This window comes from Pseudopipra pipra, chromosome 1 (genome assembly GCF_036250125.1).
Source record: "Pseudopipra pipra isolate bDixPip1 chromosome 1, bDixPip1.hap1, whole genome shotgun sequence".
NCBI lineage: Eukaryota > Metazoa > Chordata > Aves > Passeriformes > Pipridae > Pseudopipra > Pseudopipra pipra.
This window is the reverse complement of record NC_087549.1, coordinates 43,652,745-43,678,404: the sequence shown is the minus strand read 5'-3', so window position 1 is coordinate 43,678,404 and position 25,660 is coordinate 43,652,745. Positions and strand designations below refer to the sequence as shown.

At 35.9% G+C, this 25,660-nt stretch overlaps 1 protein-coding gene across 4 annotated transcripts in view; it reads left to right on the top strand.

Moving 5' to 3' along the window:
• ASXL3 (ASXL transcriptional regulator 3) overlaps positions 1-25,660 on the top strand; it is a 134,318-nt gene that overhangs the window by 55,537 nt on the left and 53,121 nt on the right. Inside the window, exons 5-7 of one of the 4 annotated variants that reach the window (XM_064654143.1) lie at positions 4,228-4,336; positions 5,696-5,807; positions 15,940-16,061. In XM_064654143.1, coding sequence (XP_064510213.1) covers positions 4,228-4,336; positions 5,696-5,807; positions 15,940-16,061 — 343 coding nt within the window. Of the gene's footprint in view, positions 1-4,227; positions 4,337-5,695; positions 5,808-15,939; positions 16,062-16,083; positions 19,713-20,732; positions 24,584-25,660 lie in introns of those variants that run through there. The other 3 variants (XM_064654119.1, XM_064654129.1, XM_064654137.1) reach the window with 3 other exon arrangements.

The window sequence follows — 25,660 nt, the reverse complement described above, 5'->3', positions numbered from 1 at the left end:
TACTTTTTTCCAGCAGTGAGGAAAAATTGTTGCTCCCTTGTGACTGTTTATGTATCTCTATGAAATGAGCAGATGATTTCAAACAAATAAATGCGGAACAAATTTGCATTACCTCAGTGGTCCTCTAACAGTGGTTGTCATAGATTTGGGAACATATCAGGAAGGAGAGGTTACACCACATATAGTGGAACTGAGTAGTTGAAATGCTGCCTTGCTGCAGGACCTGAGGTGTTTTGCCTGCATAATGTTGGGGAACTTTTGCGGTCTGACACACTATATTGCCTAGACAAGTTAGCTTTAGTCAATTTATTTTCCATATTTAAAATATCTTTTTGCCAAGATTGTAATTTTTGCCTCTTGGCAAACAGTCTAGCAAAGATTGTTAAAATTAAGTGTATAACCATGGACATTTTCAAGGTTTTTCTGATGAAACTATGTGTTTGAGAAGTTCACAGTTTAAAAATAAGTAGTGTTTTTGCTGGTGTTTTTACAGGTTTTTGTAGGATTTTGGGGAGAGTGGCAGAGGAGGAAATAACTGAAATGTGTACTTCTCCTGCGTGTTTTTGCAGAGTTTTGTGTGTGGAAACCGTAGTCTGGCATTTCGATTTAGGTAACACTGGCTGTGTGACCAGTAGAGGGAGCCCAGAATCACTAAATGTTGGAGAAATTTTTGACTGGGGGAGCTGGGGTAAAAAGGTTGCTTTGATAATGAACAGGAATTTTGAAAGGATGTGCTGAATACTACTAACTCATAGTGATTTTGGGAAAGGAATTTATGGAACGTTGAAATGCCTGATGTTTTTTAAATGATAGAATTATGTTAGCAACTTTTATATTGGAAAGCTAATGAGTGTTGTATTTTGATTTTTTTTCTCTTTCCTATATTGCTGGTTGTTGTAACATCATAACATCACATCACCTTCACAGAAAGTAAGTAACTTTTCATTTTTTAAACCTATTTGAAAGTGTGTGTTTGGGGGGGTACACTGCTTGTATGTGTGTATAGATGTATATGCATGTAAAATAAACAGACAAGCAGAAAAATACTGATCTTAAAGACATACTGCTACAGATGGTAACTCCCATGTATGAATGACTTTTAGAGTACCACAGTGGTTTAAAGCAGTCTCACCCAAAAGATGATAAATAGTATGAAAGTTCTGCATCTGAAGGCTGTAAATGGTAAACATATTTCTTGTGTGCAGACTGTGGCAATAAAACTTGCAGCATATCGGTTTGAAATATATTATGGCTCTTAAAATTCACAGATATCAAGTTGCAAAGTAGAATATTATTGTATCCAATTTCATTTGACTGAATCAAAGTTGAACTGATTTGGAGTGTTTCAAGAACTTAGGTCAAGCTGTGCCATTTTTGATATTCAGAGATACTCAGCCTTATATTTGGCAGGCCTCGACTGCTTTATTAATACCTGCCAGGAGCTGTGAGCAGAAGGAACATGTCCTCAGGCTGTAGGAGAATTTAGAAAGCATGCGATAAGTAGTACAGTTCCCTCAGAAAGTGCTCTATGATTCAGACATCAGTCTGCATCATGGGATCTCTGCTGGCTTTTTGAACCACGGTCCTATGTGTTGTGATAGCATGTGTTGCAACCATTTCCAGTATCAGTTGTGAGTAACATCTGGGAATTTTAATACAATGTTTCAAGGATGCCAGTGCTGACAGAAGAACAGGGAAGTCATTGGTTAACATGGGTCAACATAGCAGTGAAAAAGGGCAACATAGATCATAGTTTGATCTGCTATCTCAAAATAAATAAATCCTACCTCACTGTGTCCAGATTATTATTTCATTTCCACTTAAGTGTGTTATGTGTGGTTTGTTTTGTGCTCGTTATAGACATACCCAAGTGCAGTTTTCAAGAAGGGTAGGTATGGCCCTTTGGTTGCATGCCATTAGGAGTTGCAGATATCTGTAGGCAACAAGCATAGCAGTAGTTAAAGTACATCTTGGCTCAGTAGCCAATACGGGTTTCTTTGTAAGTCAAAGAGTAGTTTCTGTTGTCGACTTGCCAGTTGTCTAGACTTTGAAGATTAAGATATCTGCTGTGAGCACAGTAGTGGTCATGAGATGTTGCCAAATCCTCTATTTTGGGTTCATTCATCTTGTATCATTTTAATTGGTTAATGATATCTAAAAATAAGTTTGGATTCCAGAGTGTCTCTGTCAGAATAGAAGGATACAAATCGTGCATACATGTGCCTGCAGTTTTGTTTCTCGTTGACATACTGAGTTTGTCTTCCACTGCAGAGTCAGCAAGTTCTTTCTATCGTGCAGAGAAAGTCTTGATCGGTAATAATGTTTCACTAAAAAGATCCGAGATTGAGAGAGTTGAAATTGCTTCACATTATGTATGTTAACATATGGAAGAGATTACGCAACTAACTGCTGTATTAAAAGCTTTGTGTCTTTTCTTGTCAAACATCATTGCAGTAAGGAAAATGTGTAAAGATAAGTATTCTAGGTATTAAAAAAGTGTTTTAAGTAATCATTAAACTCAATGAACTCTCTTAATGTTTTCTGTCCCACTGCTAGCAGTATCATTTTATTTCTAATATAGTTAGGTTTGTATTTTGTTACAGTATTATATCAAAACCAGATGTGGTATTAATTTTATTTGCAGAGGGGAAAAAAGAAACAAACAAAAAAGACACTTCCCAGAATTTTCATATTGTGTGATTATATTTAGGATAGTCATAAAATAGATACTTGTTACATATCTGTTGTGTTTATCAACAAGCAGCATTTTTACCTGAAATTTTTAATTTTAGAGTTAGTAATGTGATACATTAGGTGACCTCTAGCAAATAAATTATAACAGACAGGACTTCCTGGCCTGAGGACACTTTATAGTTTAATTTTTACAGGAAGAGCAATTACCACACTATTGATCTTGCCATTAAAATAATACATGTACAATAAGGATAAATTTTGTTGTAATGAAGCCATGAAAATCAACAGAAAACATCACCATATGAAATACAAAAATTTCAGTCCGGTTTATAAAAAAGAGATCGGACATGCAATTTTCAACAAAGATTAGATGTTGTGTTATAATTCTGCAGAATGAAGAAGAGTACTTTCTGATGAACTTTGAAGCCCTGTTCCTGGTTTATAGTTGAGTATATAATTAATCCTGAAATACTTAGCAACACACTTAATTTAATGCACAGGCATTGTTCCACTTAACCAAGTGGAATATATTTACGTGGCTAAAGATAAGCGTGCGTGCAGACTAGGGACCCCAGGGAAGAAGCACAGTTTCAGATTCAGTCCCTGAGTACACTGTGTACAGTAGCCAGTAAATGGGGACAAAGATGTGATAGTACATCTATAAATCTTGTACTTTAATTTTTAAATTAAAATAAAATAATTTATGAATACTTCCTTGCCCACCATTTTTAGATCAACTTTTCAGAATAGTATGCGTCTAACTAGGGTTAGAAACATGTGCTTTCTTTTTCTGAGATGTAAACATGCATATACTACAAAGACATCCCTGTCCAAATACTTCTTTTTTCTTAATGTGTTGTATTTCTTTTTTAAATAGTCCTTTAATATGCATTCCACAGTGGTATTACAATTACTACCTTGAGTAGGTCAATCTCTTAATCTCTAAAACAACTCTAATTAGAAAAGATAATGCTTCATAAAAGGTACAAATGTGTTCATATTTATGTATAATAATGCATGCTGACCATGTTAAGCCAGAAGGTGGCTTTACTATATATTACTTTTAATTTTAAATGTGTTCTTTCTGGGCTCTTTATTATTCTTTTGTTGCCTTTCATCCTATGGGATGCAGCTGCCCTTGAACTTGGTACTGTTTTGATCATTCATGTGCAGCAGCCACATTGTCTGTAACATTTTAAAACTGAGGCTTCGTGGTGTTATTTATGAAGTAGTTTCACATAAATATTTGGACTTTGGTTCTCTCAGAATGTGGAACTGGTTGCTGTATGAAGAAAAGCATAATTATAATTCACAGACTTTTTGCCTCAAGCCTAGGGGACAGATGCATATGATTAAGTTTGAAACTGGCCTGTTATTGTAATGTAGATGTTTTCAGGGTTGAGAGAATTAAAAAAAAAAAAGAGAGGGGGCAAAAAAAAAAAAGCCAGGCAAGCATGAGTTTAAAAAAAATAGACTGAAGGAATAGTTTTGCAAGAGGCACTCAATCTTGGACTGCACAATTTTATTTTTCAGTGGAACCTCTCCATTAGCTTGCCTGAATGCAATGCTTCATACTAACACTCGTGTAGGTGATGGAACATTCTTCAAAATCCCTGGGAAATCAGGACTCTATGCTCTCAAAGTAAGTTTAAATTTTGTAAATGGAATGTACATATAGCTATTAATCCATTTTATTAATGTCTCAATAGATATAAAGGTAAACAGATTAGATTCTTTGGAGAGGAAATGACCTGATAGTCCTTCTAACTGCTTTCAGATGTCTTTTAAAAGGATTTATAATGAAAGTAAACATTGAATGTTTTATCCTAGAAAGCATATACATGTTCTTGAATTTGGCACATGGTATAAAAAACATGCAGCTTAGCTAAAATGCTGCTGTGTCAGAGTTGTTCACAGAAAGGCCTTTGTTTTATGAGCTGTGAGCTCAAGAGGATCATTGACTTTCTCATTAAGTAATTGTATTAATGTTTGATTTTTGAATAGTGAAAAATTATTTGCAAGTCTAATATAAATCAACTTTTAATTTACAGGTTGCATGGTTGCTTTTGAGAAGGAATATAATTATAGTGATAGCATTTTGCCTTTATGCTATTTCTATTCCCTTTTGGTTTTGCTTTTCTCTTTTGCTACGAACATGATGTTTTCTGTGGGTGGAATTTTTTTCTTGTTGTATATGATCAAACTTAGAGGGGTTTCACAACAGGAGTGGAGGAATGTGAGGCAGAGATGAGAAACAAGTAAGTGAGATTATCTGCTTGGCAGTCTAAATGTAATCAACTAAAATTTTGGGCTAAGGGGAAGGATCTGTTGTAATTTATGACAGATGTATTTGGTATAAGGGTATAAAAATATAAAAGTATATAGATTTACCTGCTCCTGATAACTAAAAATTCTGTACCTGAAACTAAATTAATAGTTTTCAGGAGCTCTGTTTCCCAATTCACTAGAACAAATGCTGTTGTTTTTCTTTAAATCGGGAGAGATTCTTGGCACAATTCCAGGTATTCACAATCACTCCCATGCTTGAGCTCCAGGTTGCTTCAGCTATTTGAATTCAGGAAACAGGCAAAGGCAGAAAAGAAACATTAAAGGATTTGTGTTTTGCTGCAGTGTTGTAGACACTCAACTGGAAAACTAGGATTTTTAACAGCCAAACAAGTCTGTTTCTGTTAAAAAAAAAAAAATAAAGAAGAAGAAAAAGTGGAAGATCTTGCATTTTATTTGACTTTTTTCTTTTTAAAATAGCATGTTATGAATTCACAAAACAGTTTTTTTTGGTTTGCAGTTTTTTAATCAAGGTCTGTTTTTATGGCTCTCTTTAAAGTAACTCACAAGCATATTTTATTTTATTCTCTTTTTTTCTTTTTGAAATGTAAGCATGCGAGTACACTGCAGTAATCTATTTTCAGAGATGCAGCAGGATCATGATTGATTTTTTTTCCTTGTTAATTTTAGTTTTCTTTTTCTTTTTTAACTGTAGAAAGAAGAATCTACATGCCCTACTGATGGAACATTGGATTTAGGATGTGAATCTGAGTTAGATGGCACTGAAATGGCTGAGACAAACAATAATAATGGAGAAGAAAATGGTGGTAGGTGTTTTAATTTCAGTATTAGAGGGCATGTTTTGGGAAAAGAAAAAAAGTATTGTTGGGATTTTTGTGGTGTGATTTCCAAGCAGTATAAGTAATGTTTTGTACTCAGTGGAACTGTTTTTGAGTGACTCCCTCTCTTTTTTGGCCTTATAAAGAAATCAGGAACACTAAGCGCCTTTATTTAACTTAAGGTTTTAAAAGACAAAGAACAGTGCTTTGGGTGTGTTTTCAGTAGGTAATTTTTTGACTTATAATTTTTTCGTTCTTGGACCCACAACTAAAAGAGTAATTTGTCTTTACCGGGTTTCAGACTTGCAGTTGTCAGATAGACATTTCACTGATTTCAGTGTGGACATGTGGACTTGGTCCCTCAGTAGACTTCTGGGCAGAGGACAAAGGTTTGTATTTTTTTTTGTTTCAGGCAGAGATTCTCCTGTGTGCCATCCTGACAAAGACATGTTGAAGTATCAAATGCTGTGCTTTTTTTTTCTCTTAAGATAATGAGAAACTGAAGCATTGAAAGAACTTGAAAATTGCAACCTTAGAAATATTTTTTCTTTTTGAGAGTTAATAATTGGTCACAAAGAAAATATTAGTCACCTAAAATTACTTGCAAGTAATAGAAGTGAATATTATTCTTATTACAACTAAACTCATAAAATGTTTATAAAGTGAATGCTTTATTAAAAAAAAAAAAAGAACCTTCCCAGGACCTCTGAAACCTTTCCTTAATCAGTTTTCTTCTGCTGCCCGCCCACAACCTGTCCCACCACTGGACTGCAGCCTACTGTTTTGGCTTACTTGGTGTATGGTGAGAGGGTGCCCTGTTTACAACTAAGACATGAAAAGGCTCAGCTCATGTTGTTCTGCTGCAGACTTCCTTTTTGATCTCGAGCAACTTACTTAGCTTCCATGCTGCACCTGTACAAGACCGATACTGCAGTTTCAGTATTGGTCTCTAGCACCACTGGAAATCGCAAAGAGTTCAGGGATGGGAGTGCAAGACAGGTCGTTGTGGATCTATCTAGTAGTGAAGTTTTGAAGCTCTGTGGAAAACAGAAAAGTCAAGAATTATTAAATGGCTTCTGCGTCTTCATTTTCATTGATCTGTTAAGCCTATCAGTTATCAAATTCTGCACGTGGAGTGGTTTTATGCTTATGTAGTGTATGCTGCATGTGTAAGTGAACTTACATGCTTGTAGTTCCTTAACAGTTCCTGTTTGATACCCAGAAAACTTGTTGATGTTGTTAATGTACAGTTCCTCAAATTGCAGTGAGAATAGAACAGTAAAAAACAGTGGAAATACAGTTACAAATACAAAGCACAAGTTGATGTCACTTGTTACAAACAAATAAAAAATCGTGGCAAAAAACAGGCAATTATTTAGGATGTAAATAGGATGTCATAATTCCAGAAGTAGAAAATTGATGGGTTTTGACTGGGAGGAGGCTGTGTACTATTTTCATAGTTTACAATAATAAAAATAATTCTAGCACTTGTGGTGACATAAAAGACAAGCTGCTAAAATTTTATGGTTTAGAATATTTGGAGTAGAGCATTAAATTACACCTAGATTGGTTTTAAAGCTGAGAACTTCCCCTGATGTAATCTTTAACAAATCTTGGAAAACTGCGATATATTTAATTTTTTGCGAACAAGACATTTTAATTTTTTTTGGTCATGCAATGGGTGTATTAAAAAAGAGTAAATGGGATGGCAATAGTGAGTCTGTATTGCATATAGAAAGGCCAGTGCTGTATGTGATCAATAGAAAATTAAAAGCCACATATATTTCATAAATAGCATATCAGTCAGCTAATACAGAACATAGTTTTGTCAAACACGTTTGATAGTAGCTTTTCTTGAGACCAAAAGTTTTGTTGTTAAAGGTATCATCTATATACACATAGAATTCTGTAACTGATTTTGTTTACAGTATAAGGGGCTTGGCTTAAAAATAGGAACATGCCCAAGAAATACAGCCAGTTTTTAATGGATTGAAATTACAAATTGTTTAATCAGCAAAGACATAGAGATCACCATCCACACTAGGCATTTTTGCTCTTAAGGGTGTGATTTGACCACTCTGTTCAATATTTTTTGTCAGTACTTTCTGAACACTATAAAATCCTTCTTGCTTAAATTTATTGATAATAAATAATAATTTCAGGACTTCTCTTGATTGCCTTGTAAATTATTACAGTCAAACAGGGTGAGTTTTTTTTAGACTTTAAAGTGAAGAAAAAGGTCACATTTGCACAGCAGAAATATATATTCAATAAATCAGTGTATCTGAAGAGCATTTAAGGATCAAAACAGAAAATGAATTGAACATAAATGAGATGCTTTTGATAATTAGTCCAATGCAGTTCTTAGACTATAACTCTGGTAGTACTGATTAAAGAATATAGGCACAGCGTTTCCTTTGGGTATAACACTAGTTAAATGATTACTAGTGTATTGCATTCATTATAGCTGTAAGAAGAAATTAAGGAAAACAGGAAAGGATCTAGAAAAGACATATAAGAAGTCCTGAGTGAAAAAATACCTCCTTTGTACTGGGAAATTTAATATGGACAGTCTAATTAGTTTGTCAAAGATGAGATGATGACTTGTTAATATTTGAGGAAAGGTATTTCTATGGAAAATATTTGATCTAACAGAGCAATTACACTTTTCACACTAAAGCTGGCATTTTTTCTCTTTCCAGAAAACCATTCTGTTGCATAAAAGTAACATTTAATTCAGTGCAAAAAACACTTTATGAAATTCTCTGACTTTGATTTTAGAATATGTCTGATACATATGAGGATGGGCTTTGCTTGCACATTGAATTTTTAATTGCCCAATTGATTGCATTTTTATTTGCTCATTTCCACTGTGATAGAGTCCCGAAGCCCCAAATCTGACAGAGTGATCAGAAATTGTTTAGCAAGTTTAAAAAATGCCTCTTTAAATGTAGCTGGAAGCAGAGGATGAAAATGTAAGTGACAGCCTCAGTCTGTTTGTGGGCTTTTAAATGGTGGTCTTTCGGAATAAAAAGTACCAACTGACACTCAAACACAGAAGAATCATATCCTCAGCAGTCACATTTTTCCCAGTACAAAGGCAGGCTACTGAACAATTTTATTAGCATAATAATATGAAAGTTCCTAACAATTATAAACACATGATTTGGCAAAAGCTGTTACTCCACATCAGTATTGCTAAATGGACAAGTGGAATGGTCACACCTCAGGATTTTTCAAATGTTATGGAGACCTTTTCTTTCCCCACCTTATCCAAAGGAATATGTTAAAGAAACTCTTTACGGTACAGTTGATTTTATTTGGAATGGGGTTTCTAATAGAGGCTCTGTTGCAGTCTCATATCTTTAAAATTCCATTTCCTTCAAATACAGCAGTAGCTTGTAAAGATGCTGTCAGTAAAAGAAGTAAAATCCCAATTACTGTTGCCTGGGAAAATGATGACTATAATATCCTTTTGCCCATCAATAGGATGTTCTGTTCTCAAAAAGCATTTGTCCCTGGGGTTTCTGAAGCCAGGGCTAATCCATCAGCCACGGAGCACAGTTGATTAGAAATTGTCTTCATGCAAGCAATGGAATGCACAATGATGTAACTGTGGAGAAGATAGCAATTCCTAGGGTAGCGTGACTTCCCACCCCAGCCCAAACACAGGTTCTGGTGTTTGCCCAAATATGAGCCACGTACGTCTTCTCTGGAGACACTTTGGTTTTCAGCACTTCCTAGAACTGTATGTTCTTCAACTGTGAACATGGAATGGCAGAATTAATTTTCTAGGCAGTTTTCTTAGAGGTAGTTGACAAAATGATGGACAGCAGAGGATCAGATTTGTGCTGAATCCTGACATTTTGCTTGTAGCTACTGTGCTCCATACCTTGTGCTTTTTGGATTAGGAAACCCTAGGATAACTCTGTAGCGGGGAATGTATATTCACCACTGTTTGAAACCTGAGTCCACATCTAAATGTTTAGTTTCTTTCCAGGAGTGGAATTTCTGGCAATTCAGGGAAACCTGTTACCCTTACCATCTTGTTTCTTGGGAATAATATTGGATGATTTTACTGAAAATGTTTGTGACACATGACAACATCTGGATGTGGGATACAATCTTCTAAAAGCAGAAGAGCAGTAATGGAGTAGCAGCTCGAATACAGAGTTTTGGATGATACATCAGCAAGAGATAGTTTTTCACTTTGCTTTAGATTTTTTTTGGTGTGTTTTTGTTTCATCTCCCTGCAGGTAACTATAAAATAAAAATACAGTACCCAGGATCGAGTTTAACTTCTTTTGTTTCGCTGCCACTTGAGAGGAGTTGTAAGAATGAGAGAAGATACTGTGGAGCTTGAGGATCTTTCTCATCTGCTTTTTTTTCCCTGTACAGTAGTTAATGAGGCCTTAGAAATTGGTGGCTTAGTGATGACAGGCTGTATATTTTTAGCGGAAAATGCTGACTTCCTTTGGAATAAGGATTCACAGTTTTCTATGCTTTGTGAAATGTTTGGGCTCAAAAACATGCTGTGAATATAGTGGGATTCAGTGCAAGCTATGAAGCTGATGTGGTATTTGGTGTCTTTTTCCGAAAAATACCATTCAATACTATTAATCAATTCACAGTACAAGTTTTCAAAAAGAATATTGCAGTCACAGTAGTACCCTTGATATATACATCTGGATTTGCTTGTTTTGGCGAACTCGTACAATTAACTAACTCCCAAACTGGTTTTCATTTTCAAGAGCTGATGGCAACAGCCGAGTTCTGAATTGTTCAGATTTGGCAAGTTGGGCTCTAGAGATCAAAGAGTGATGGAGGTGAATTACTCGATACATCTGTGTTGGCAAAGTGTAACCATTTATGTCAATACAAGTATAGATCTGTGTCACACAAAGAAAATATTGAATTTTAGTGGTATTTTAGAGAGAGATTTTATGTGTATGTTCTCCTAAGGGAGTTCTCTGTGAAGTTTCATATCTCCTGAGTGTGTGCATACATTTTATGCTTGAGGTAGACTCTAGTCTTCAGCATATGTTAACAATATTAATTTGTGTTTTGTAATGTGGCCGTTAGTAAACAATCCTTCTCATCTGCTGTGGTTTCTTTAACAAAGAAGGAAGTGAGCTGCTGTTGATTTTGCTGGTTTGCTTTTAAATCAGTATAGTCTGACTGAAATTGGAATTAATTGTGCTCTTGATTTTGGGAAAATAAGCCCCTCACTGGACAGGAATTTCTCTGTCCATCTAGTTATATATAAATCTGTTTACAGTTATTCCAAATAACTTTCAGTGGCCAATTTCCTCTAAAAATTGTTTCTTTGAAGAAATGTGTCTTCTAATTCATTTTACATAGGTGTCATTTCTTGGGCGGAGAAGGTAAAAAGTAATAAAACGTTACAGAGATAGCCTATAAAATTTGAAATTCAAAGACAATATTGCTGATTTTTATAAATGATAGCCTTTCATAATAATTAAGAAAACTAGTCCTGGAAAAATGGAAGAGAGGAAGTTATTTTAAATGGAGTTTGGTGAAAACATTTTTAACATGCTTTTTTTCTAAGTAATTCTAATTCTATCATTCATGTTAACAGTCTCTGAACACTCACTAAGGAGGTCTTATCTTCAGAAACCCAGCTGCTCTTCCAGCTCATAACCTAGCAGTTTATGGCTTAATAGTTGCTTTTTGCTTTATTCCTTCATTTGGTCCTGGCCCTTGAGGAAGCCGATTTAAAGAATGGAGCCTAATTATTCTCCACTAAATGGAAATGCCTCCTGTAGGCTTAAAACTGCTCTTGTTTCCTTTTTCTACTGTAGCAATAATGGTGAATCCTCTTTATTTGCTACCCAAATATTTTCCCTTTATCTGTCACATTCTTCCAGGTTTTTTTTTCCTCCCTAGCATTGAGTTTATTTTTAGCATTCTTTTCTGATCTAGCTTTTCAAGTGAACAAGGATCTGATAATATTCATGGATCTTCACTGCTTATGGACAAACTAGTTGCAGCTTTCCAAATTTGTATATATGTACAAAGAACACTGTCTCTTCTTGAATTTGTTTTTCTTTTACTGTGTTCTTTGGTCTTCATATCAGAAATGCCTGCTCTGTTCTTAAGGTATTGTTTTTTTCACTACGATCATCAATGTTCATTTCAAGCATTTACATGTTTTGCTGTCATATTTTTCCCTTTTGAAATGAATGTTTGACCCATTCAGAGAAAAGCAGTTGGACTTCATCCATAGAAATTAATTAATAAATAAATACAATTTTCTGGGATCACAAGCATTTTAGTACAGTGAGTTTTTGGCACAGTTTGATTTAAATTACTAAGTAGCAAAACATTTTTTTAAAAGATTAAATTTATTCATTGTCTCATATTTCTGTTTCATTTCCTACAGAAAAGTCATAAAAAATATCGTGATTATCCTCTAAATAAAGCCTGTATGTCAATTTTGGTGTTATTTTTTTGCTAACAAAGTTATAGACTGTATGTTATTAAGCAATTGTATAAATTAACACAATGTATTTAGATTTTTAATGTCCATGTCTTCTACTTTTGGAAAATAGGCAATGACTTCTTTTATTTACTAGACGATTAGGTTTTATAGCCATGAATTGTATCAAGCTGGTTTTAAATTGGAAATTTAATTAAAACATAGAAAGTAATATTTAAAATAGCTACTTACTATTTAAAGCTACTAGATATATGAAGAAAAAACATAATGTACAAAATAGGTTTTAGAAAGGAAGTATCGTTTTTTGTAAATAAATGAGGTTGACTTTTTCTACTCACAGTGTCATTTTAAATTTTTTAAGCAGCAGATTTCAACCTCATATATCTATTTCTTTAGTCATAGACTACAGGAAAAAGTTTGTGGGGTTTTTTGTTGGTTTTTTTTTTTTTTTTCAAAGCTCTGAAGAAACTAGGTTTGGGTTGCCCTATAGAACCAGCCTGAAATGAGGTATTCCTTCTGTACCTGAAGAAGAGAATACAGTGATGGAAAGGTGTTAATTTTTTCAGTGAGTTTCAGTGCCAGTTGCTTCACTCATTAGAACACTTCCCGTTCTGTTCCTTGGTTTTTTTTTGTCAAAGCTTTAAACAAACAGAAGCAAAATAAACCAACACACTGGTAATATTTTTATGCAAAATTGAAGTAACAATAGAAATAAAATGTATAACCTCTAATAAATCGTGTCACAACTTAAGGGTTTATTTGTTAAGAGAAGAAATGAGTGAAAGCACAAAATTAATATAGAGCTATGTTTATTTTTATTCCTGCTGTGTGATGACTTTGACATTAATGGTTGTAGTGTTGAACATCATAAGTTAGTGTTGTCAAACCTCTTCAGGATGAACTTTATCACCAGAATAAATAGGGGAGACTCTTGGGTAACATCCTACATCACCGTAATGAAAATCAAAATTTCCCATTTGAACAAGACTAATAGGAGTTGCAGTCATCCTGAAGAACAGGAATAGGATTTTTGTGACAGGTCATGTAGTATCTATCCTCTTTTAGGAGGAGCGGTTAAGTGTATAACAGTTTCCATTCTTTAAGCATTTTTAAGTTTTTTCTGTTCTCCTCTCCTTAGCTCGAGCTTGTGTGCTCACACTATTTATGGGGGTTTTTCTTCAGTTCTTTGACTCTCAGACTTTGACAGAAAACAGTAAAAAACATTCTCTTTGAAAGAGAAGACAGAAGCTGTGTAATTTGAAATGTCAAGTTTTTATTTTGGTAGGTATTCTTTGTCTCAGGAGCTTAGCGATTACAGTGATGTAGATTATATAAACCAGCTATTGTTTGTTTTCTGCTGACACTTTGCTGCTCCTTTGAGTTGTCTTTTTTGATAGTAAGCTTTGCTCATCACGTGGAAAAGATTGATCCAAACCAGGTGATACTGTAACTCAGAAACTGTTTTGTGTTGCAGTTTCTTTGTATATTTTGATAAATCCTTCAAGTATAAGGGAAAAAATGACAAATATCAGTTGTAAATCTTATGACAAAACAACATTTGTCTTATCTGCTAATGAAAATTTTTAATCTAATATTACAATTATAACACCAGTGCCATAAAGTGTGTTCTATGTTACTGAAGCATTAATTATTTTTCTTTCAGTGTGAAAAAAAGTTTATCACATGCATCTTATGAAGACCATTAATTATTGATAACTAAATTGTCTTTATCTTTTTTTTTGCAAACACAAAGAAAAAAAATTACAATATTTCTTCTATGAAACATTGCTAAAGGCAAGGGAGTTAGAAGGCTGCTTCAGGTGTCTGCTCATCCCACTGAAGGATGGAGGAGAAAACAGACAAAAAAAATCAGGCTACATTATTTTTGGCACATGTCTGTACAGCTGCTTTGACTGTCTTCAAACTATTCTGGTGGTGTGCAAAGTATGGTAAATCTTGGAAAACCATTTACTGCTGCAAAGCATTATAAAGAAGGTATGTCAATGCACAAACCAGCTTTAAGCAATGCTGGAAGGCAGACTTGAACTGAGTCAGCAGAGGAGAAAGGAAAAAAACTACTTCATTTCTGGATCCATGATAATGCTGGTTTAGCTGGGCAATCTTAGGACACTAGTGAGAGCAAGAGTAGTAATAATGTAAGGCATTAAGAGTGTGAAGGTTTCTACAGCTCTTTAGTTGAGCTTGCTGACTACTAATAGGATCCTCCAGCTATTTCTACAGCTTTCATATCTGTTTAAAAAAAAACCTGTTTTAAAAAAAAATTAATTACATTTCCATTTATTTTTAACCAGGAGACTTTTTTCTGTGTCTCACACAACATTTATTCAAGAGGCTGTTCAATGCAAGCACTGTAGTATTTGTCCATTAAAGCATGTGTTATTTAGAAGACTGACAAGTATAACAGCACGTATTACCTGAGAGACCAGAATTCCTCTTTGCAGGAGATTCCAGTCTACCCGTTAAACAGGAAAGTGTGTGTTCTTAGCTTTACCAAGAAGTACGTATAAAACAGATGAGTCTGTCTCCTAAGTGTCCTAGTTAGGACAGCTGAGACCAGTTCATCATGGTATGGGTGTAACCCAAAACTGTGTATTCTATAGCCTTCCATGCCATTTCCCAGAAACTGTTGTTAATAGACTATTCGCACCCTCTGCCCACAGAGCCTGACTCCTCAGGCTATAAACTAGGTGTTAAGAGGCCTGTGAGATAGGAGGATGCTCTTGTCCTCACACCCTTTGTGGAACTCCCCGCCCTGAGGGAAGTACTGAACACTCCAGCCTGAACTGGAAGGTATATAATCTTGGAGTTTTGGAACATTTTTAACCCATTCGTGGGATCCAGAGGAAGACTGCAGCTCATCGCTCTTGACCAGACTGCAACAGCTTTTCCCCCAGCATCTCACTGCAATCACCACTTTTGGCCAGACTGCAGCAGCTCTCCCACCAGCAGGTTCTTCCCCTCTCCCTTTACTTTGGACTCAGGCAGGGCCCAAGGAACATCACTTTGTTCATGCCCCCGGGTACTGGGTTATACATTTGGGTTTTGTGGGTTAAGACCAATTGTTTGTTTGTATGATTGTACTTACTGTATTATTTTAGTAAATTGTTATTCTGACTTATAATCTCTCCTTTGAGTTGAGTTCATTTCCCCTGCTGATTAACTCTTAAACCAGCACACTAAGATGACATTACAAACTGGCATGAAGTTATATGTGTATAAATATTTCTAGAACCAAGGATCGTCCGTGTCTCTTGTATAAATGCATATTTAGACACCTTACAATCCATTAAAAATGTGTTGGTGAGGAAGGTAATTTTTGTCCAGCTTCCATGTGAAATCCATAGTTAAACTATTTCAGTTACCTTTCAGGACCTGAAAGGCAAAATATGCAAGGCCTCCAGAACTGCATAGAAGGGGTATGATGAGGTACAAATATTTGTGAAGCATTGCATTTTGCTTAGAATATGGGTGGATTTTCAGCTGATCTGGACCTCAAGATTAGCTGAATATTTTATACTGAGCTTTTTGTTTTCCAAACTTTTGCCTGTTTGGGTTTTTTTCCTGTCCTCGGGGCTCTTCAAGACATAGGGAAGATAACCCCCATAACAGTATTCTGATTTTTTGTTTCTTTTTATAAAGTTTGCCCAAAGCAGACATCTGAAGAAATGTCTTCCAATCGTGATTCAAGCCTTACTAATGCACCGGTGCAAAGCAAGCTAGTATCTTCCTTCCAGCAGCACACAAAGAAAGCACTTAAACAGGTAAGCTTGTATTGACTAATAATCAATTGGCTTCCCTCTAGCATGTGTGTCATTCCTGTATGCATAGTTTCTCAGCAGAATTTAAAGGATCTTCTGAGGATTTTTAGTGCTTTGTTTAGTGGTGTAATGCTGGGAGTTTTTTCTGGTTTTGTTTTTTTTTAACCAATGGGGCAGTCTTATTTGTTGTGAGTTTGATGGTTTTTCAAGTGCTTTTCGAGTAATCAGAATTGTTTATATTATCACATCCCTACTTTTTCTGTGTAAGCATTTATGTTGGAAATTTTATGCGAGGCTTAAACTAAATAAAAAAAAATATTTTGAGAGAAGTGCTGCTGATAGGTAAGAATCTAGGTATACTTGCTGTTCAGTTTTTCTTTACGGTCTGTTAAGTAATTTTTCTTTCATACTGTATTTGACACTACAGACTATAAAACTGGGGTAGTTTTTTTTAAAAAAAACACCTTATGATTTGGATAATTTATGTTCCATAATAAGTAGTAAAGCTTGTAAAAGTAGCTGATTATTCAAAGTCAGCTATTAACTGAAAGCATAACAGTGTGAAAATTATTTTTGAACGGTGCTAAATTAGTTAAGCTTACAACCAGGCAAATGAAAAAGAAAAACTAAAAACTAGGTATTAAAAAAAAATAAAAATTATCATTACGTCTTCTCAATTCTGGGCTGCAACTTTTCTAAAGTGTTAGTATAATGAGATGATGATGTTTTAATTTTTCTCATAACTGCTCTCTTAGTTATGGTTAGTGGAGATCTAGTATTTCATGCGGTAGTTTATTGCCAACTTCTTGATTTAGATTAAAGTTAAGCAAAGCCTGTCCACATATCCTCTAAACACTTTAGTTTTTCATGCAGGCTGAGTTTAAATCCAGTAAAATTAATAGACCTTTATCATTCACAGAAGGTTATATTGTACTTAGAGGCTTTGAGGACTGGAAAGGATTATTAAATTGTGGTCTTACGTGTGTTTGGTCAGGAAAATTGAACAATGGGCACAAAGCAGCTCGCTAACCATGAGAATAGTTGTGAAAAAGACAAGCTTCTTGGAAACTCTTCTATGCAGGTCTTTTGTGATATGTGAAATTCCCTAAGGTGAAGGGAGCAGGCAAAGGGAATGGCAAAGGAGAAAGGAGAAGACAAAAAGAGCAAAGCCACAAATGTTTGAACTTCTGTAATCATTTAAACTCTACCATTTGTCACTTAGCAGATAGATAGCATTGAGAATAATTTTTAAAAGGGCAAATTAGTCAGAATAGCTTAATTAATATAAAAAGTCATAACACTGATGTGAATCTTTGAAAACGTTCCCTAAGGCTGAGGTTAGAGCAGCATCAGAAAGTTAAGTAATCGATAAAAAAAAATTAGTTTTAATTAGGTTGATGGTAATTAGATCCTGTACTTCAGAGTATGAAAGTAGCATTACAGCTATCAGCAAAATGTTTGCTCTGTACAATATTAGACAAATGGACATTTTTATGATGGAATAGTGGATTTTTGCTTTGTTCTCTAAAGTTTCAAGTGTTGGCTACTGCCGTATATACACTGCAGATTTGATTTGTCGTAGCGGAGGTGAATAAACTTTAACAGTGATTTCCTTTATAAAATTGCTGTTGGAAATTTATTCTTTCACTTTCTAGTCTTTCTGTTGCTTTTATGGATACACTGTAGCTAAAATTTGTACAAAGAACCTGTAGTACCTTTGAATACTGAAGCAGCTTTTTGACATTTGTATGCAAAACTCTTTCAACTGATACAAACTTACTGGTTCCATGCTAAATTAACAGAGGATGAAGTATCATCACACTCTCAGCAAGTGCTTATGCTATATAGATGTATATATTCTGTATGTATATATTGTGATGGGGTCTTCCTTAGCTATTGCTTTTTATCTATTACTAAACAATCTTCACAGAATGAAAACCTACAAGATAGTTTTCAGTTTCCTACTCAATTTATTTAAAACCAATGAGTTCTTAACATTACCTTGGTCTTGTGTGTGTTTCTTTTGTAACCATTAAAATTAAAGTGAGAGGGAAGTTCTGCTTGAAGATCTGAGCTGGAATTAGAAGATTTTCTCCACTGTTTATCTACTTATTAACCACTCTACTCATATATAATTCTCTTTAAATTATTATATGCTGGATTTACATATGATTTGATTTTTAGTGGATTCTAGAGATATATTCCTGGGTTTAGATTACACAGAGCAATCTCATATTACCTTGAAACAGCCTTCATTTTAGAATGTTCTCATGAATCAAATTAATCACAACACTGCATTTCTTGAGCTATGCGAGGAGCTTGGAGGAAAGGGCATTTTCTGAGCCCTGCCTCTTGGTCTTGATTTCTCTCAAGTAGCACTGGATTTGGGGTACTTTGCAGGGGATAAGGAGGTTTGCAGTTGCAGTGGACTTTCATAAGGTCTGTGTCACAGATCAGACCTCATCTCCTCACCTTTCAAAGGCTGGGCTGCCATTTTGGTATGGAAGCTTTCTAGCTTCACCACCTTCCATGGTGTCCTTGTTGGGAGAGAGATTTTGAGTGTTTTACCGCTGAGTGTGTTTCATGCTTCTTTTTCATTTCTGAGGGAGTTTCAGTTTTGCTTTCATGTAATGCTTACACTTTGCTCTGGGTGTAATGTCCAAAACATAGTTCCCATTCATGGAGTTTAGACAAAAGAGCCTATGGTGTAGAGCTGCCTTTTATGCTTGGCTTTCTGATGGCAGATTTTACATATTTCTGTTTCCCTTTTGCTAATGGAAGAGCTTGGGTATGTGTGCCCAGCTGTTGCTGATCTAATTCCTTTGAAAAGAAGGCTTATGGCACGCTGTCACATGCTGATTTCCTATCAATACTGATCAGTTCCATACTGATTTACCTCATTTTCACACTCGAGAGTTTTGGCATGCAGACCCATGTAAGGACCTCTTCCTGGGAAAGTACTGAACTACACCTGCATCTGCTAGCAGTGGTACATGGTCACACTACTGTGTGAATTATGCTTGCTCTGGACAAGGCTTACTCAAGTACGGACATCAAGGCATGGCATAGTATCTACATGCTCCTCTCTGGTCCAATTTCTGTTCCATTGACTTGAGGTGATACTTTTTTTGGAAGTCTTCACTATATACAGATTTGTCTATATCTATCAAGATGTTCTTGGAACATTTCTCAGAAGAAACGATCATACCTGCAAACTGGCCTCACATAGGTAACACTGAGAATGTGTGAATATCCAGGACATTGAGGTGGTATTAGTGTCTTTTGGACTCTGATAGCCAAATGTAAGAGCACCTTGTCCATCAGTGTACCAGTTGTTTCCTGGGTCAGTACCAAGAGAGGATAAAGAAGATACAATATAATGGTGTCTGGGTTGATAGTAGACCTCCCAGACATGGAAGAAAATACTGCCTCACTTTTGGCACTTTGGAATCAGCACCAAGAAAGGTACCCATAAATTTTCTGTTGGGAGAAGAGAAGGATACTTCATTCAGACTCAGGATCTGAATACAGACCAGGACATGTCTGAGACTGTGCTGGGCATCCAGATCTCTTTGTAGAGACAGAAACTCCAGAGACAGCAGCCAAGTGGGTTTGGGAGGAGAGAAGCTCAGGAATTAAGGGAATCAACACAAGGTATGTTACTGCCATGGTTTGTTTTGTTTTTCTTAACTTTGGGCTTTGTCTGCATGCTTGGTGGCTGGGTTCATATATGTGCCACTATTTGATTCATAAAGTGGGTAGATGCAGTTTTTTATTGAGAAGGAAGGCACCCATCCATATGATTTGTTCTTACAGTAGCAACGGCTACTTCACACCCCTTTTTTTTCCAGTGGATGCTGTCAGGCCCCAAGCAGTAATAGAGCTATGGGGAAGTTATAGTTTGGCTCATGTGTTGCTTCAGAATTATAGGACAATAGACCTGTACAGCTCCAAATAACATTTCAGGCTGACTTTTCTACTGCAAGTGTCATAATTATTAGAAACCAACCTACAGCCTACAGGAGATTAAATTTTGGAGCAGAATGGTTAACAATGTAATTTAGCCCTGATTTACCCGATTCACAGAAGTCGTTTATCAAGATTTCTTTGTTTGTTTCTTTTTTTTGGACACAGGTGTCCAAGTGCCTAGGTTGGCACTGAAGGTAGAATCCTGCTCTCCCATGATGCTGGTGTGAATTTGCTTTCCTGTCTTCAGCTCACACTGCTTATCTTGCTTTGAGAGAAGAACAAGAGCAAACTCACCAGTCTTGCTCCCTCCACACTCATTCTGTTAGGACTTCTTTTCTTGACTACAGCCAGATGCAGGCTATCTCAAAGCATTTTGCTGTCCATAGGAAGTAATCCTCTATGAGTCTGTCTGTGGTGTCTCTCCTTTGACTCATTTGAGCAACTACTCACTCACATGCTCTGACGTAAGCCTGGTAGATTTGCCTGACCTCCTTTCCCTTCCTTGCCCCAAAGAAGCAAAGGTGACAGAGAGGATCATTATGATTTTTGTCCTTATCACTTAGAATTAAGTGCAGGGTGTCTTCCTGAAAGGCTCTGAAAATCCACTGAACTGAGAGGTATTTTTTGTACTGAATTCCTTGTTATAGAGAGTTTGCTGCAGTTCCTCAGTGTCTCTGTTAACCATCTTCCTGTGTTTCATTTCAGATGCTACAAATTTACCAGTGCCACAGTTGGAGAATTCTGGCTCCCTAGCTGAAGCATTTCATCAGATGTCTGGCAACATAAGTGGTGATTCTTGACAAATTTTCGTGTCAACAAATGGAAAAGAAGGAAAACATGTTGCTTTTTGACTTCTAGAGAGACATGGGAAGGGACAGTGGAATTTACAAAATGCATTCAGAAAAATGGAAGTTTGAAGATGATAAACTAAACTGATTTTCTGATTACCAAGACAAATCTAGGGAAGAGAACAGAGAAGCTATGGCAGGGAGACTGCATAATGGGGAGAAGAAGCTGGAAGAGCAAGAGTTCCAGCCGAAGCTGTTCAGGGAGTACATGCATTGCCCGAAGGCTGGCTGCACGGTATGTCCCCCTAAAGGTCCATATGCATGGGCAGCATGTACCAGCTGCTCAACACAGTGCTTTGGTAAGACGCAAGACAATATTTATGAGACTCTCTTCTGGGTCGTCCCCTTGGTCCTCATCCCTTACCTGTGATGGAAAGAAAGGGACAGGAATCCACACAATCCCTGCATTCTCTTTGTACTGCTTTTTAATAACTAGCTCCCAGTTGCTGGGGCACTCTTGCTTGTTTGTTTCTCCTATGGGGTTGTTTGCATAGCATGCTTTTTACAGTGTTCCTGCACGTTTTCTGTTTTAATAAATGTATTTCACAGAATTTCTTAGTCTGAGAAATAACTAAGGAATTTTAAAGCAGCTTTAGAACAGTACCATCTTGAAGTGTAATTGCCCACCTACCTCACTGTAGGATAGTGTCCTTCACTTAAAATATGGCACAAGCATTACCTTTGGTTAAACCTACCGTTGCTACGTAATGGAATCTTCTTCCGAATTATGGATTGAAAGCGCTCACTTTCTTCTGTTCTGTAGCTGCTGTTGCTTTTTTCAAGTCTCAGATAATCAAGCTGGGAATAGCAGCCTAGTAGTAAGCATTGCATTTATCTGATCATGTTTTTCTTTAATAGCCTGGGGAACTATTTAAGATGTATTGGTTGTTGCGATTGCATTAATGGCAAATATAATCCAGTTAAGCTTTTCCAATGATGTTACATGATTTTTCCTTATAGTGGCAGTGAATGTTGAAGTGAGTATCTTCTCCTGGGCCATATGAAAAGAACAGCTTTTGATTTGAATAGTGTGTAACATGAATTTATACCCAGGTGACAATGAATCAGGCCTTGATTTTGAAGTGCATCCTAGAAATTGTTGGCCTTTTTGGGGGAAGACAGGAGTTGGAACAGCTCACAACTCTTCTTAGCTCGAGGAAGCCTCCTACAAAATATTGACAAGCTGTTCCGAGAGCTGTAGAGTAGGTCCCCAGAAGGCTGTGTGCTCGGGATGCATGTGCACGTGGCAGAACCCAAGCTGAAACAGGATGTCTGGCAGAAAGGCGTTACACTGCTTACATTGGTGCAATGTAAGTTCTCTGAGAGGTAATATGAGAAGTTTTTTTTGCTGGAGAATGGTAGTCTAGCCCTGAAGCCTCTGTTGTATGCTTTGGACCCTATACAGAGTACAATGGCAAATTTGACCTAATGGAAAACGTTGATTACTGTTTTAAGATTTTGTATTGACATTGCTATCTTTATTTTAGTTTGATTTTAAACTGTGTTTTACAAACTGTTTCCTTACCTATATGTGCTTTGTTGTACCAAAAAACAGATTTCCCCACTTTTCAGCTGATAGATGGTATTAGTTTAATACTACACAAACAATTAAAAAAACCCACAACACTTCTCTTTGGAAAAAACGTTTGCTGGGTTGATGCATATGCCATCATCATTACCATTCACATACGAGTCAGAACAGATGTTGAACACATCACATCTTTTTTTCCTTCTCTTGTTTCTGTGATTGGGAAAGCAACAAAAACGTTTACTTTGCTGTCATGATCTGCAGCAACTGTAGCTGTAACTGCATTATTGTAATCCTGTAGAAAGCAGTGCTGGCTTGCAGGTGTACAGACATGCACATAAACACACACATCTCTCTGTCTCTGCCCTGCAAACATGCAAGTTTTTAGTTCAGTGTTGGTTACTACACAGGTAAATGTTCATTGTTTATATATACTGTAGTCCTACAGAAAGACCCTGAACACTATTGGGACCTAAAGAACAAATATGCAACAAGAAATTCTTTGTATTCCAAATACAGACAGAAGTGTCACAAGGTAGAAGGATGGCATGAGGCTAGAAAAGATGCTTATTTGAGAAGTTATTAGCATTTATTTGAAAATAAACCCCAGGTCTCCAAACTTCCATCCTGGTGATTCCAATACTGCTCTTCATCTCCACATGTTCAGCTGTGTACACTTGGCATCATACTGATATGCTTGGGGTACAAGTCTGGTTGGAAGTGAATTTATTTGCTTTGGAAATGGCACTTTGTAGTTTTTTCCATAGGACACCTTTATTATGCTTTAATCTTATGTTCACATGCTTATAACCAAGTATTTTGAATGTACGTTTAATATAAGAATTAGTGTTATCCTGAAAATAATAATGTGTTTATTCTTCATGATTTTTTGGTGCTTACTGTTTTAGTTTAACTGTTCCCTCTATCCATGAAACAGGTTGCCACTGAGAAATTTTAATTTAACAGAGACACGAGAAGGCTGTCTTAATTTTAAGGCTGTCTTAGTTTTACTAACAAAATGAGGATGAGAGAGATGATAAAGACTGAATTTTATGGTGGTGTTAAGTGAATCAGTGATAAACTATAAATCTATTTCATCTCTGTCAATTTGGGATCCATGACCATGATGTAGAGTTGGTATTTATTTTATGCAGTAGACTTTGCTCAGTGTATCATAGCTTGTGTTTTCACATTGCAGAAGAGAAGAATTCCATAGCTTTACATTTCTGATCCATAATGTGTGAAATTTCAAAGGTTATGTTTCATGATATAAGTTTCAGAATGTAGACTTGACATTTATGGAACAAATAGAAATCTGGGACGATGTTGCTTAATGCAACCAAGTGTTACATGTCTTTGTTGTTAATAACTTAATTTTTAACATTCTCAGCATGTCATGCATTTAAGCTCGAATGAAAGTGTTTTTCTGCATTAATGGTTTATCTGTGTGCTGCATTTTTTCATTCTGAGTTGAAAAGATGTGGGAAAGAAAAATAATAAAAAAAATCCAAAGCAGCAGTAAAATCAGAGCATAGAGCTTGACATTTTGCTTCTTGTGCTCTTTTGGGGATGTATTTTGCCCCTCTCTCCCTTTACCTTTTAGGTCATATTGTTTCCTTTCATTCCTTCTTCAAAAATGACTTTATGCGTTCTTACTGAAGATAGTCAACCATTTTGTCACATGGGTGAAGAACTCTTTCCTGTGTTAAGATCAATTAAAATGATATTATTTTTAAAGGCATATAATGGTATGCATGAAACCTCCAACACACTGCAATATTCCAGGGACAGAAACTCTGTTGAAAATTGAAGGATACTTGCTCTTGTCACCTCTTTATTAAAAAACTGCTTGGAATTAGAAGTTCACTGTTAATTTCATGGTGTTTTTCTTTTGCCATCTGTCTTCAGAGTTTATGTTTTCTTAATTTTCATATTTTTATTTTATTTTGAGTTCTTCAGATGAAAGTGAATTGATAGGTTACTTAAAGATTTTAGCAATAAAAATAATTTCATTAAACAAAATAATTATGCCAAGCCCTGTGTAATGACCATGGCAGTATTATTCAACAGATGGTCACAGGTTCATTTTTATGAATGGGAATATTGGGAATTCTTCGTACTCATTATGTGCAAGAGATTCACAGATGTCCTTTGCAAATCTGCTTGTGAAAGGCTTGGATGTAAGTATTGTATTTTGGTGGTACTGTTAAGAGAGCTTTTAATGTTTTGATTTGTATATCACATGAACTTTCATTTTTTTATCTTTTTTTTATTTTTTTGCTGTACAGTTAGGGTGGTAGTAATGTTTTACTTCAACGGTGATCAGTTCTAGGTATTTACAACTTGCAACTTTTTTAACTCAAGAATTTAGCACTAAGTGAATGCATTTGAAAGGTAAATATAGAGTCTCATTAAAGAAAAATATACTTTTAAGTAAACTATCATATGCACTATATGTGTTTTTCTCTAAATTTCCATGGAGAAAATGACACCTTACCATTTGTTAATATCATTGGCTGTTTCTTGCAGTTCTGTAGGAAGGCCAGCTAGGAGGTTGTATCTCTAATATGGATGAGATGCAAAAGGCATGTTGGTAAAAGAAGCCAGTGTAGTTTGTGTTAGTTACTGTTTTCATATCTACAGTGAAATCTGGAACTTGGTTTTGGGTTTTTTTGGAATAAGTTATAACATTTCTCATGTTCTTCAGTGCTAGTTACAAATTTGACTCATCTACTTTGTGCTTATTCCCATCAGCAGAAGAGCCAAAACTAGAGATTTATTTTATCATGGTGACTAGGAAAGCACTAAATTATCTTGATGCACTAAAAGCTTAATATAGCAAAGCGTTTGGTGCATGTTTTACTTGGAGTAATCTCATTGACTTCCCAGCTAAGTAGAATCAATCTTGGGATACAAGATTCTTGTCTTATCCTACAGTAGTCTTGTATCCTAAAATTAATATCCCTCAGGCTAAGTGTAGAGAAGTTATATATTTGTCCTCAGTAGAGACTGTACAGAGAGTGTCCTCAGTTTATACTTAACTCCTTCTGGTGTTTGGCTTTCCTTGTAACTAGGTGTCAGTCAGCAGTTTCTCCTGCTGCTGGGTTGCTTCTAGTGTTGTCTTGCAAAGACTTGTCTATCCAAAATTTCAGACCCTGCAGCTTCACATTCAAAGGAGAATTTAACACAAAATTGTGATTAGCTGGGCATGATATGTCCCACTAAACAGAATGTCTGCACAGAATCTCAGCCCTGCA